The sequence below is a fragment of the Oreochromis aureus genome, linkage group 17 (assembly GCF_013358895.1).
Source record: "Oreochromis aureus strain Israel breed Guangdong linkage group 17, ZZ_aureus, whole genome shotgun sequence".
Taxonomy (NCBI): Eukaryota; Metazoa; Chordata; class Actinopteri; order Cichliformes; family Cichlidae; genus Oreochromis; species Oreochromis aureus.
In genome coordinates, this window is record NC_052958.1 from 36,185,542 (window position 1) to 36,198,389 (window position 12,848).

Here is a 12,848-nt window from a genome sequence, read left to right on the forward strand (position 1 = left end):
TCTTAAGAAACCACACACTGTGCATTTTTCTCTTTCTATGTACTGCATGTTCTATGTACTGCAGAGGAATGGTTTATTTCAAGAGTTTCATTCAGGTTTCAGAATGCATCACAGTACAGAAACAGCCTTAGTGAAGGTTATAAATGATCTTCTTATAGCCTTTGATAGTTGAGTCATCTTTGTGCTTGTCCTGCTAGGACAATACTGCTGACCAAAATATTTTATTACAGTGATTAGAGCATGCTGTAGGTATGCGCTGCAGTGGTTTGAATGATATATAACTAATATACTCCAATTTGTTCATGTAAATGGAGAGTCCTCTTCGCACACTAAGGTTAATTACGGAGTTCCACAGGGTTCAGTGTTAGGACCAATTCTGTTTACATTATACATGCTTCCATTAGACAATATCATCAGACGGGATAACATACATTTTCAATACTATGCAGATGACACCCAACTCTGTCTATCCATGAAGCCAGATAATACACACCAATTAGTTAAAGTAAGTAAGTAAAAGTAAAGTAAGTAAAATTTTATTTATATAGCACCTTTCAAGATATAAATCATAAAGTGCTTCACAGAAGCTAAAACCTAAAAATAAAAATCAACCAAAAGCAAGTTTAAAAAGATGAGTTTTTATCTGTTTTTTAAAAGCAACCACGGAGTCCACAGATCTCAGGCTCAAAGTGAGAGAGTTCCACAATCTGGGGGCCACAGTTACAAAAGCTCTGTCGCCTTTTGTTTTCAGCCTCGTGTGTTGGACAACCAGCAAGCCCTGATCACATGACCTCAGGGACCTGCTGGGAATGTATGGATGTAAAAATTCACTTATATATGTTGGTGCTTGTCCATGCAGAGCCCTGAAAGTCAAGGTCAAAAGCTTAAAGTGGATTCTGAATTTAACGGGGAGCCAGTGCAGCTGAATCAGCAGGGGTGTGACATGGGAATACTTGGAGGACTTCGTCAGAAGCTTTGCAGCAGCGTTCTGAACAACTTGCAGATGCTCCAAAGAGGCTTTACATAAACAAGTAAACAAAGAATTACAATAATCCAGACGAGATGAAACAAATGCATGAATGACAATTTCTAATTCGGAGCGCGATACAATGGGACTCAGCTTAGCAATGTTTCTCAAGTGATAAAAACAGGAGCGAACCAGAGATTTTACATGAGCATCCAAAGTCAGAGCTGAGTCAATAGTAACACCAAGGTTCCTGATAGACGGTTTGGCAAATGTAGCAAGTGGACCCAAGTTTTCCATAACACTAGGTACAAAATTTTTAGGAGCACAAACAAGGACTTCAGTCTTCTCCTCATTTAGTTGAAGAAAGTTTCCAGGCATCCAACCTCTAATGGAGTCTATGCACTTATGCAAAATCTGTAGCTTGGAAACATCTTGGGGCTTAAAGGAGATATATAACTGATTATCATCTGCATAGCAGTGATACGAAATATCCTTATAAGTGCTCAATAAGTGTTGAAGAGGAAGTAAATACAGCAAGAACAATAAAGGCCCCAAAACTGAACCTTGTGGCACACCATAGGCAAGAAAAGTAGAAGAGGAACTTTACTTAGAGGTAGCCACAGAAAAGGATCGTTCATGCAAATAGGATTCAAACCAGTCCAAAGCAGCCCCTGATATACCCACCCAGTGTCTCAGCCTATCTAGAAGAATATGATGGTCCACAGTATCAAAGGCGGCGGTCAGGCCCAACATCAACAGAACGGAGCATTCTCCTACATCACATCTCATCAAAATGTCGTTGGAGACTCTAAGAAGTGTAGTTTCAGTAGAGTGAGCTCTATGAAAGCCAGATTGGAATTTATCCAGAATGCTGTATTAATCTAGAACAGCTATAAGCTGCTTAGCCACAACCTTTTCTAAAATCTTAGCAATGAACGGTAATTTTGAAATCGGTCTGTAGCTACTGAGAAGAGAAGCATCAAGCTTAGGTTTTTTTAACAGTGGGTGAATAACAGCATTCTTACAATAAACAGGGACCTGACCAGAAACCAGTGAGGTATTGATAATTGTGAGCACACGGGGACCAATAGACTGAAAGATCCAGATAAAATATCAAGAAAGCAGGAGGATTCTTTCATCGAATTAACTAATTTGACCAGCTCTGGTAAGGACACAGATAAAAGTCTTTCTAAAATTACAGGCCTAGCTTGAGTTGGAGCAGACAAGAGAGACACAGAAGGAGAGATATTGTTCCTCACATTACTGACTTTTTCAACGAAGAAAGAAAGAAATTTTTCACAATCTTCATTTGATGAAATTGGGCAGGTGGAGCAGGAGCAACAATATCACTAATGGTGTTGAATAGTACCTTGGGGTTACCTCTGCTCTTAAACTGCAGGAATGTCTTAAAGACATAAAGACCTGGAAAATTAGGTTCTCTAGTAACACTGTGAGGAATCTTTGAGTTGTTTTTGACCAGAATATGTCCTTCAATGTGCAAATTAAACAAATATGTAGGACTGCTTTCTTCCATTTGTGTAGTATCTATAAAACTAGAAACATCCCGTCTTGGAGTAAAGAAACAGAAACATTTGTTCATGTGTTTATTACTTCTAGGGTGGACTACTGTAATTCATTATTATCAGGATGTCCTAAAAACTTCCTGAAAAGGTTTCATCTGATCCAAAATGCTGCAGAAAGAGTACTGACACTAGAAAGAGAGAGTATATTTCTCTTTTATTGGCTTCTCTTCATTGGCTCCCTGTTAAACCCAGAATCAAATTTAAAGTCCTGCTCGTCACATACAAGGTCTTAAATAATCATGCCCCTTCTTTTCGTACAGACCTCATAGTAGCGTATCACGCAAATAGAGCACTTTGCTCTCATACTGCTGGCTTACTTGTAGTAAGCCAGGCTACTGAGACTACTGAAAAGTAGAATGGGAGGCAGAATCTTTCAGCCCTTCTTCCGTGGAACCAGCTCTTAGTTTAGATTCAGGAGACGGACACCCTCTTTACTTTAAAAATTAGGCTTAAAACTGTGGTAAAAACTTACCGTTGGGTAGAGCTGGATCAGGTGGCCCTGACTCCTCTCTTAGTTATGGCTTAACCTGTTGGGGGATTCCCATGATCTACTGTTTCCCTCCCCACTCTCACCAAGTAATAACCAATGGGGTTATTACTTGGTGCTAAGGTTTTCTCTATATTATTGTAGGTCCTTTACGTTACAATATAAAGCTGACTGAAGTGACTGTTGTTGTGATTTGGCGCTGTATAAACAGAAACAGAAACTCTGCCTCTCTAAAATGTTCCTTTTACCCATCATGACTGTCTCATTTTAAATATTTAATATATTTTTTGTGTACTACTGTGAATAAAATATGGATTTATGAGATCCACAAGTCGTTGCATTGTTTTTGGGAATTGTGGATATACAAAACAAGGCCAAATAAAAAGCTCAGAGTTCACACTGCTTAATGTTCCTTTTTCCTATTTATTGGCTCTGTATGATGTCAACAAAAACAAATATCTCTAATATCCTTGCCTCAGGTACATGAATTTGGCTGTGAAACACGTGAGTGTACTGCAACAGGGTCGAAGAATGAACATGTGGAGTTTGAAATGAGAATTATAGTTCCTCTTTAAATTTAGAGTTGCAATTTAAATTGGTCTCTGCAGATTTTACCCTGGAGTGTTTGTGATCTGAAATTTCCTCTGAAGGAAACTCAGCAGTCCTACTCAGAAAACATTAAACAGAAAATGATCCAGAAGTCAGAACCCCTGTGCAAGAAACACATAGTTACAGATGCATACGCAGCATGTGTTTGCATGTGTAAATATGGGTTATATATATGCATATGCATATACCACATTTTTCGTGAGTAAGCATGGATGCAATGATTGCAAAGTGCTTATCCTGGTATGGTTTAAGTGTCCTCTTTTGCATTTTCCTGACAACATGTACTTATGTCACATATATATTTTGAAGGCTTGCTTTTAGTGACCATGACAGTCTCAGAGTTCAGCTCCCCTACATGTGACTGACTTTCATACTTTTGAACAAAGACTTTGTTGAAATGAAACCATGTGGACTCACTCTTAGCAGTGCTGGATTGGGTATTTTTTAGAGATTTCAAGTCAGGGAAGCCAGGAAATAGCTGGTCCCTGCTTTTAAAAACAACTAATTAATTTTTCCAATCATATGAATGCCACTATCATCAAGTGGCAGCCACTTTGAATTTAATTCAATGTTAAACAGAGAAGTTCATCAGTGTTTTACAATTCTCTTTCCTCCCATTTTCACAAAAGTTAAAACTTTCAGATCTGGCCTCACAAAACCTTTTTCTTTCTTCCAGTGGAGGGCAAGCAGTTACAAATTATCTTGCACTGCTTTTCATCCAAGTAAATAAGGTTCAAATGCTGATGCTCACATTTGTGGTGTGCTGCCTAACTCCACAACAGATAGGCCTCAACAACAAAGTCACGTGATTCTTGAGCAGCTTTACCAGACCTGTTTGGCTACACGTAACTCTTCATGCTGCAGGTTAGATCTTCAAAGCAAATCAGACTCTCCTAGGTACGACCAGAAGGTTGCAGGTAAGAATCTGGTGACCGTGACATATTTTTCCTTGATGCCTTGTGTTTTGGAGCCATTCTGTTTTCAGGTATAAGTGTCATTGCTTGACCTCCACATTTCACACAGGATGTCCAGAAGCTAGTGAGACTTGGCGCCTCTCTTTATGTGGAGACTTTACTAAAGTCATGTCACTGTCTTTCGCTGCTTATGAATATTGTGTAACTAGAAGGTCAAACAGATTCAGGCAATCAAATTAGTGTGAATTAGCCTCACCGCTGGACAAAACAGCAACTGCAATAACAGGAATATAAAAAGAAGCACTTATCTAATTCGGGGTGGGTTGGAGCCTATCACAGCTATCATAAGACAAGAGGTGGGATACGCCCTAGACAGGTTGCCAGTATAAGTGCACACAGACACCCATTCAGACACAATCACACCCACAGCCAATTTAAAATCACCAATTAACCTAACAAGCATTATCTGGACTGTGGGAGGAAGCGGGAGTACCAGGAGACAACCCACACAGGAACAGGGAGAACTTGCAAGCTCCACACAAACGGGCCTCAGTCAGCCAGCCACATCTGGAGTCAAATCCAGGACCTTCTTGCTGTGAGAGAACTCTACCAGCCACTGCACCACTGCGCTGCTCTGGGAATGTTGTATTCAAATAAATTATATTCGTTCTTCAGATGCAAAATGCCTCTCAGCAATAGAAACATGTCTCACATTGTGCCACGCAAACACACCCTCTGTGCCACATTTAGGTTTGCTGGAATCTGGTCGCCTTGCTCTGAGCAAACAAATTAGGGACTATCAGATAAAAACAAACCACCTCAAATGACTCTCCTCTTGAATTCGAGTTCAGTTTCTTGTGCGCCCAACAGAGAAAGTTCTATTTTGTAGGAGTGAGTGGATGATTACCGTTTGGTTTAATGTCAGTCACTGGCACTTAAATTATTACAAACACCAAACTTTCTGTGTTTGAAACTCAAAATGTAACCGAGAAACCAACCACAGTCTGTTTATATAGCAGTCAATTCTGAGTTTTATTGCTAATATTAGCAAAATACATTACATTTATTACATGAAGATCAAAAACTCCAGTTGAAAGATTCAAAATGACATTAAAGATGCAAAAATAAACATTCTCATTAATTTACAAGGCAGAATGCCCTGAGATTAAGGCCTCTGTTAGTGTCAATTCACAAGTGCAACATCACTTAAACACTTTCATTACTCTTTCTTTCCACTTTATCCCTCTTTTAACTTCACTGTCTGTCACTCGTAACACACTCGGTTTTCGTTATCAACATGCAAAAATCCATTATTATTTAAAACTCCCATTTGTGTAATTAATGTCTTCTCTTTTCTCTACTTGGCTAAACAACTTTACAGATGGATTTTAGAAGGATCTCTGTGCAGTAAAACACTGTTAAATGTTGAATTATATGCAGACTAATCCAGTGCATTCTGGTGAAAGAAAATTAGTGACAGTTTTAGCATAAATTAGATAAGAGTGGTTTGAAGCCCTTGCAGAGCCCTCAGCAGAAAAACACGAAAACTTTGCTTCAGTGATCCAAAGCCTGTTGCTTGTCATTCAGCCGCAGTGCTGAGATGGTGAAGTTTCAGCTCAGTTTCATCACCCCGCAGCAGCGTCTTCACATTGAAATCCTCTCTCCCTGCACCAGACGACCCCGAATCACCCAGGTGTCCTGTGAGAGAGACGGATTTGAAGGAAAGGTTAGCCACAAAAACAAACCCCTTTTATTTTCCTCTGTTTTCATGTTATTCTTAATGGGAAATTTTGGAGTTTACAGGAACAGAAATTCCTTAAGCTTTCCATCAGACATCAGCTGCTCATTACGAGCTAGCTCATAATGATAGTAATCTTATTTTTGTTTGAAAGGTTTAGCAGATGGTGGTTACATGTAAGCCAGGTTTGATGTTTTTTATCTTTGTGTTAAATACAGTGAAACCAGTGTGTTCTATTCTGTCTGACTCTGTTGCCAACTTCCTGAAATGTCTGTCAGGAGCTTTGTTCATATAATGGGAAGAATGTGACTTTAATTCAATTTTAGCAGGAAAGTTTCTACCCAGTTTTTATTCTCAGGTTGTTTTCTCGTTTAGGGCAATTACATCCACCAAACCACACTTCATTCTAAAGATGCATTAACTGAGTATCTTGCTGCGTTTCTGTTTTAGATATATATATAATGACACGCCAGGTTGCAGGCTTCCTGACACACATGGTTGCTGCCTAGCAGAGGCTGATCTCGAGGTAAATGTAGCCCATGACAGGATCTTATAACGGGGGCTTGTAAACAATAATGAGACATAGACTAGGGATGTTGTTACTTAACGATGCCACTGTAATGTTAACTTTTTTATAAATAGATTAAAATCATTAAGTTAAGACGTTTGTATAAAGCTCAGGCGATCGTTACAAGCATATGTACAAACACTGATGATATGTGGCAGACTACAAAAAGGCTGATTACAAATGTGAAACATTGATTTCCAAAGACTTTGTTTTGAAGGAGCCTTGCATGGACTACATGACCACAGCACTTGCTTCCTGCCCTGGGCAACACATTAAATTGACAGCCTGTGTCTGACTTTGTTTCCAGTTCCTTGTTATGGTTTAACTTTGTTATCACTCCCTCTTTCATTGCCCAGACCTTTAACGTGTACACTTTCTGGGATTGTAAGTAAGTAAGTAAGTAAAATTTATTTATATAGCACTTTTTAAGACAAAAAGCTGTTACAAAGTGCTTCACATGGGAATGAAGGCATGTCAATTGTGAGCTATCAGTGCTTGTAGCTAGTGATAAATCAATTGTAAACATATTTATGTGATTAGAAATATTAGGAAAAGCACAATAGGCTCCCTTTAATCAAAAAGCAATAATGTTAAAATAAGATAAATGAAGCTTGGATGTACGTGTCTGACCTTGAAAGTGACTTCATCACCAACAGCGTACTTCCTCGCTACGATCTCCTTCACCTCTTTCTCTATGTTTTCCTGTGTGGTTCCTTTCACGTCAATGTAATAGCAATCACCGCTGGCATAGTGGCAAGAGATTGCCTGTGAACACACACACACACACAGATATCACACCTCATTACTCATATGCAAAAAGAAATACTACAAATAATCATGTGGTTGTGTGGAGCTAGTTTGCATTAGAAAATATCAGGATCCCAGGTGGACTCTGGGTAATGCAGTACCTTGCGGAAGCCCTGTGTCTGGTTCATGCCAGAGCCGTGGATGAGCAGTGGGTGGAAGAAGACTGTGTCACCCTTTTCCATTTCTAGGTGCACCCTGGGGTGCTCCGGGTCATAGTCTCGGACTCCATGGTACATCTTGTTCACCCCGCCCTGAGGACACGTGCAATTATTTAAACACTCTGCGTGTGTGTGTGTACATCCTAGCAGGCATGACTGTAACTTTTACAGTGTTGTGTGTACCTCCCACTCAGGATAGTCATGTTCCTGCAGCGTGCCCTTGTGTGATCCTGGCAGGACGACCAGGCAGCCATTCTGCCTGTTCACCGTCTCCATAGCCGTCCATGCACAGACGATCCGATCGACTGGTCGAAAGGGGAAGTAATGCAGATCCTGATGCATCGGGTGACGAGACGTCTTCTTACCTGGAACGACAGAAGACACGTTAGACATTACGATACCAAACTAGTTTTTATTTTTAATGTCTTCTCACAATTCACACCTTAAAGATACTCTATGTTATGTTTGAGCTTAAGAAATGTATTTGATGCTTCAGATAAATAAAGAACTGGTCATTCAGAGGGAAGATTACTAACACAGTCTAAAAAGAAACGCTAATAGCAATCAAGCACACATCAAAAGTGTTGATGTAATTATGATCAATGCCACAAGAGGGAGCCAAAACTAAGGGACACCTCCAGTTAATACATTGATTATTATTTATCTGCACAACACTTGTCTTAAAAAGAGTCCGGTACCCTACAAATACTTAATTTAAGAGTAAACCCAAGAAGTACTCAGCATCCAAATAAGTATTAAGTATTTGTGACATTGTCGGCCAAACATTTTAGTGAGAATTGAAATACCTGCATCAGGAGGTTTGTTGATCAGCATGGTGTGCATTGCCATGATGTTCGGTCCAATGAAACATTCCACGTACTTCAGGATCTGATAAAGAAAAGCAAAAAGTTTTGTTCTGATAGTCTTCAGGCTCGACTTATTTCATTGTTTATCTAAAGAAACAAATTCGGTGCCCATTCATTTTTTTGTTTGTGAAAAACATTTGGACATTCCAGATTAATGATTTAAGTCCATGTAATGTTTTCTGCGTTATCACCTGTGTGATTACTGATAGCACCTCTATGAGGCACCAAATCCTTTTTATCAGAATCAATTTGGCAATTAACACAGAAAAAAGAACCATCCGAAAAACCCTACTGCTGTGTGTGTTGTCTTTGTTTGTATGTGGCGTTCCAGTACCTCTGGTAAAGAGCAGTACCGGAACAGCTCAGGATCCTCCTGAAAGTCCTGCAGCTTTGAGACAGCTCTCTGATCTGGGACAAACTCGGACTTTGCTATAGCCACGTCCCTCATCACCACCAGACCAGGAACCTTTATTTCCTGTCGACAGATCCGTTCAAACTCCCTCCTGAAGGAGGCACCAAAACACACACACACACACACACACACACACACACACACACACACACACACACACACACACAAAACAGTCAGGACGAAAACATAATGTCCCACAGGTGCTCTACTGGGTTTAGGTAAGGTGAGTATGGGGGTCAGTCAATGAAATCAACTACTACATCCTCCAGGAACTGACTGCACATTCTCACCACATGAAGCTGTGCACTGTCATTCACCAGGACAAACCCAGGACTTGCTGCACCAACGTAGGGTCTGAGACTGAGTCCAAGGATTTCAAGGATGCTGTTGCCAAGCCTGTAGGTCTGTGTCCCTTCATGGATTTGCCTCCCAAGACTATTACTGACCCACCACCAAACCACTCATGCTAAACAATGTTACAGGCAGCCTAATGTTCTTCATGGCTTCGCCAGAGCCTTTCACGTCTGTCACATGTGCTCAGAGTGAACCTGCTCTCTGTGAAAAACACAGGGTGCCAGTGGTGGACCTGGCAATTCTGGTATTTTATGACAAATGCCAATCAATCTCCACGATGACGAGCAGTGAGTGCAGGGTCCACTAGAAGACATTGGGCCACCTTCATAAAGTCACATTTCTGATGCTTTAGTCAGAGACATTCACACCAGTATCCAACTGGAGGTCATTTTGTGGCTCTGGCAGTGCTCACCCTGTTCTTCCTTGCAGACAATGAGCAGATACTGGTTCTGCTGATGGGTTAAGGACCTTCTACAGCCCTGTCCAGCTCTTTTAGAGTAATTGTCTGTCTGTTGAAATCTCTACCATGCTCTTGAGACTGTACTGGACTGCAAAACGTCAGGCAATGGCACGTATTGATGTTCCATCTTGGAGGAGTTAAACTACCTATGCAAGATCTGTAGGGTCTCCCCTCATGCTACTACTGTAATAAAAACAGTCAGATGAGCAGGAAAAAAATCAGTGTCCTCCACCTGTAAAACCGTGCCTGTTTTGGGGGTTGTCTCACTGTTGCTCCTCTAGTACACCTGTTGTTAATTTCATTAACACCAAAACAGCTGAAATGGAATAACAACCCCTCTGTTAATTAACTGACCAGATCAATATCCCATAAGTTTAACTGACTTGATTCTACACTCTGATTAAAAAGGTAGATTGTGTAGATTTTCCTATCGCCAAACTTTCACATACTGAGTACAGTGCATGTATGAATAATCTCCAAGAGATAAAACGATCAGACTTTGGACTGCTGTAAATTTCCTGCTTTTGGCTATGAAAGATCAGATATCCCTGTCTTCCTTCTGTGCTCACTGCCTGAGCTGCTGCAAGCCAATCAGAAGAAAGCTAGCTCAAAGGGGATGAAAGCTAAAACTGATTAAAATGATTGGGGATCCGCCAAAGGCTGGCATAAAATAAAAACTGAATATTTTGAACTGTAACCTATTCAAGTAAAATATTTATTTTATGTGTTTGTGCTTTTTTTTTTTTTTTTTTTTTAAAGTACTTATTTAATTTATTATTTATTGCCAAGTGTCTGATGTTACCTGAACCTGTCGATGTCCTGCTTGGACACCAGATTTCTGATGAGAAGGAAGCCATTTTCCTCATAGAAGAGCCGCTGTTCCGGGGTCAGCAGGTCATTATCCAAAGTATACCTGCCAAATTGAAAAATAAAAACAAATAAAATAAAATAAAAAAGCTTGCCTTGCCTTTTGAGCCAATAGCACTGTAATTACCACTTGCTATTACACATGGAGAGCAGAAAAGTGGGACACTGTGGACCTGATCAAAAGAAGAAACTGTGGGAAAGGTGAACGATAAACACGAATGATTGCTGAGTGCATAAAAACCTTTAGCCCGAGGCGGAGTTTAGGTGTGTCCTTACCTCAGTCTCTGTGGGTGACCGTAGCTGACGGTTTGAGCAGACGTGGGTGCAGCTCTCTTCAGCAAATCAGTCAAGGATTTAAAAAAAGCAAAACAAGGGGAAAAATGTCTGCTATAATCGATTATCATTTATAGATTTTAGATTATTATTTATAGATTTTAGATCATTTCCAAGATTTTACAGTGTAACATTCTGCCTTTCTGCCAAAATATGTGAAAATGTCTTTTATGTGAAAATCTGCATTGGTGCTGCATATTAAAACCAGGGAAACCGACAACACTTTTTTAAAACAAATCACATATATAAATTAGTAAATAGCTTATCTTTAAGTTGACCTATCTACAGATAGACCTAACAGATACACTTGTTCACTTGTTATTTAAAAGGTTGATATAGAAAATAATCCAATAAGAGTAGTTTCCGAGCCCTAAGAAACAGTTATAAATGCCTCCAGCTAGCTAGCATTTACAACTTTTATTGCTAATGACATGCAATCCAAACAAACATACTTCTACAGAAACAACGGTGAACACATCAGCTCAAAAATAACTAGCGGTGTTAATAGTGCAAGAATAGTTATAGGCATTCAAGTCCTGTCCTGTCCTTATGTCAGTATTCTCCGGGAGGCCTGCAGTCCACCGCTGGATCCCGGTAGCAGAGTATCAGTGTGATCGGGCGCTCACTGCTTTGCTATAGGCTAAGAGCCTCGCGCCCGATTTATCGCACAGATGAATAAAAAAGATACAATCCCTGCAGAAGGTCTGTCAAGATGGTTGATAAAGACTCGGAGTCTCTCCGCAGGACGAGACATTTTCTGTCAAGTACAAGTGCTTCGTGTCCTCCGTAAACTCAAGTAGTGGAGAACTGGGTTGTTGTATTTTACGTACCTCTGCTGACTAGGGCAAAGGCTAACGTGATGACACGCACTCACGCACAGTCTGTGAATGTGCTGTTATGCAAAACACCTACAGGAATACAGTCATTTATGGATCCGTTAAAACACTGCCCAGTTATTATCACAACACCGTGACAAGTTTGATAAAATCAAAAATACTTCAGTGACTTGTAAGGGAAATGATAGTTCCCCTCCTGTGATTAGATGAACTGATCCTTTAAAAATAGCAGAAAAAAAAGAAAAATGAAAACTCTGTTGTAGAGTTCAAGCATTTTTCTTGTTTTAGCAAACCTTTTCAACTGTTAGTGAACGTTATTTATTGCAAACAACGGGATTACATAAGGATTTCCAGCATCACTAGTAATTAAAGTTTTATCCAGCAGGGAGCACCACACAACAATAATTATTCCCATCATCTTTATAATTTATGCTCTAATTTTAAAGCTGTTGAAAACTTGAGCGTTTCATCATTTCATCATTTTTGGCATCTTCAACAAACACATGCTATTTTGTAATAGAATTTGAATCGATTCAATAATTGATCTACTCATTTCAAGACTGAAATGGACAGTGTTGCATTGTTGTAGTGATGATTAACAAACGAAAAGGAACGGTATGCTAACAAAGCCTCCAACTGTTTCTTTTTTTTTATGCATTTCCCAGCTTTGACAAACTATACTCTGATGTCATTCAAACTTAACTTCTAGTTTTACCTACAAGCTAACAAACAAAAAGGCATACAAAATAGTATGTATAAAATGCAGTATGTATTTATGTATAGTCTTTGGTGTATGCGTCTATCTAGACGTTTTTCTTTACGTTTTTCTAGTCTATGATGTGGAAGTTGTCTATTCAAAAAAACAACTTTTAGTTTGTACACTGACCAG

General features: G+C 39.7%; 1 protein-coding gene across 1 annotated transcript; it reads right to left on the minus strand.

Moving 5' to 3' along the window:
• Positions 1-5,567: 5,567 nt before the first annotated feature.
• Positions 5,568-11,980, minus strand: phyh (phytanoyl-CoA 2-hydroxylase). Its single transcript, XM_031735686.2, has 9 exons — positions 11,812-11,980; positions 11,067-11,122; positions 10,726-10,836; positions 9,032-9,200; positions 8,638-8,719; positions 8,015-8,196; positions 7,775-7,924; positions 7,497-7,631; positions 5,568-6,258 (listed from the first exon to the last, which is right to left on the minus strand). The coding sequence occupies exons 1-9, from the start codon at positions 11,875-11,877 to the stop codon at positions 6,205-6,207; spliced, it is 1,005 nt and encodes a 334-aa protein (XP_031591546.1). The 5' UTR covers positions 11,878-11,980; the 3' UTR covers positions 5,568-6,204.
• Between the last annotated feature and the right edge of the window lie 868 nt (positions 11,981-12,848).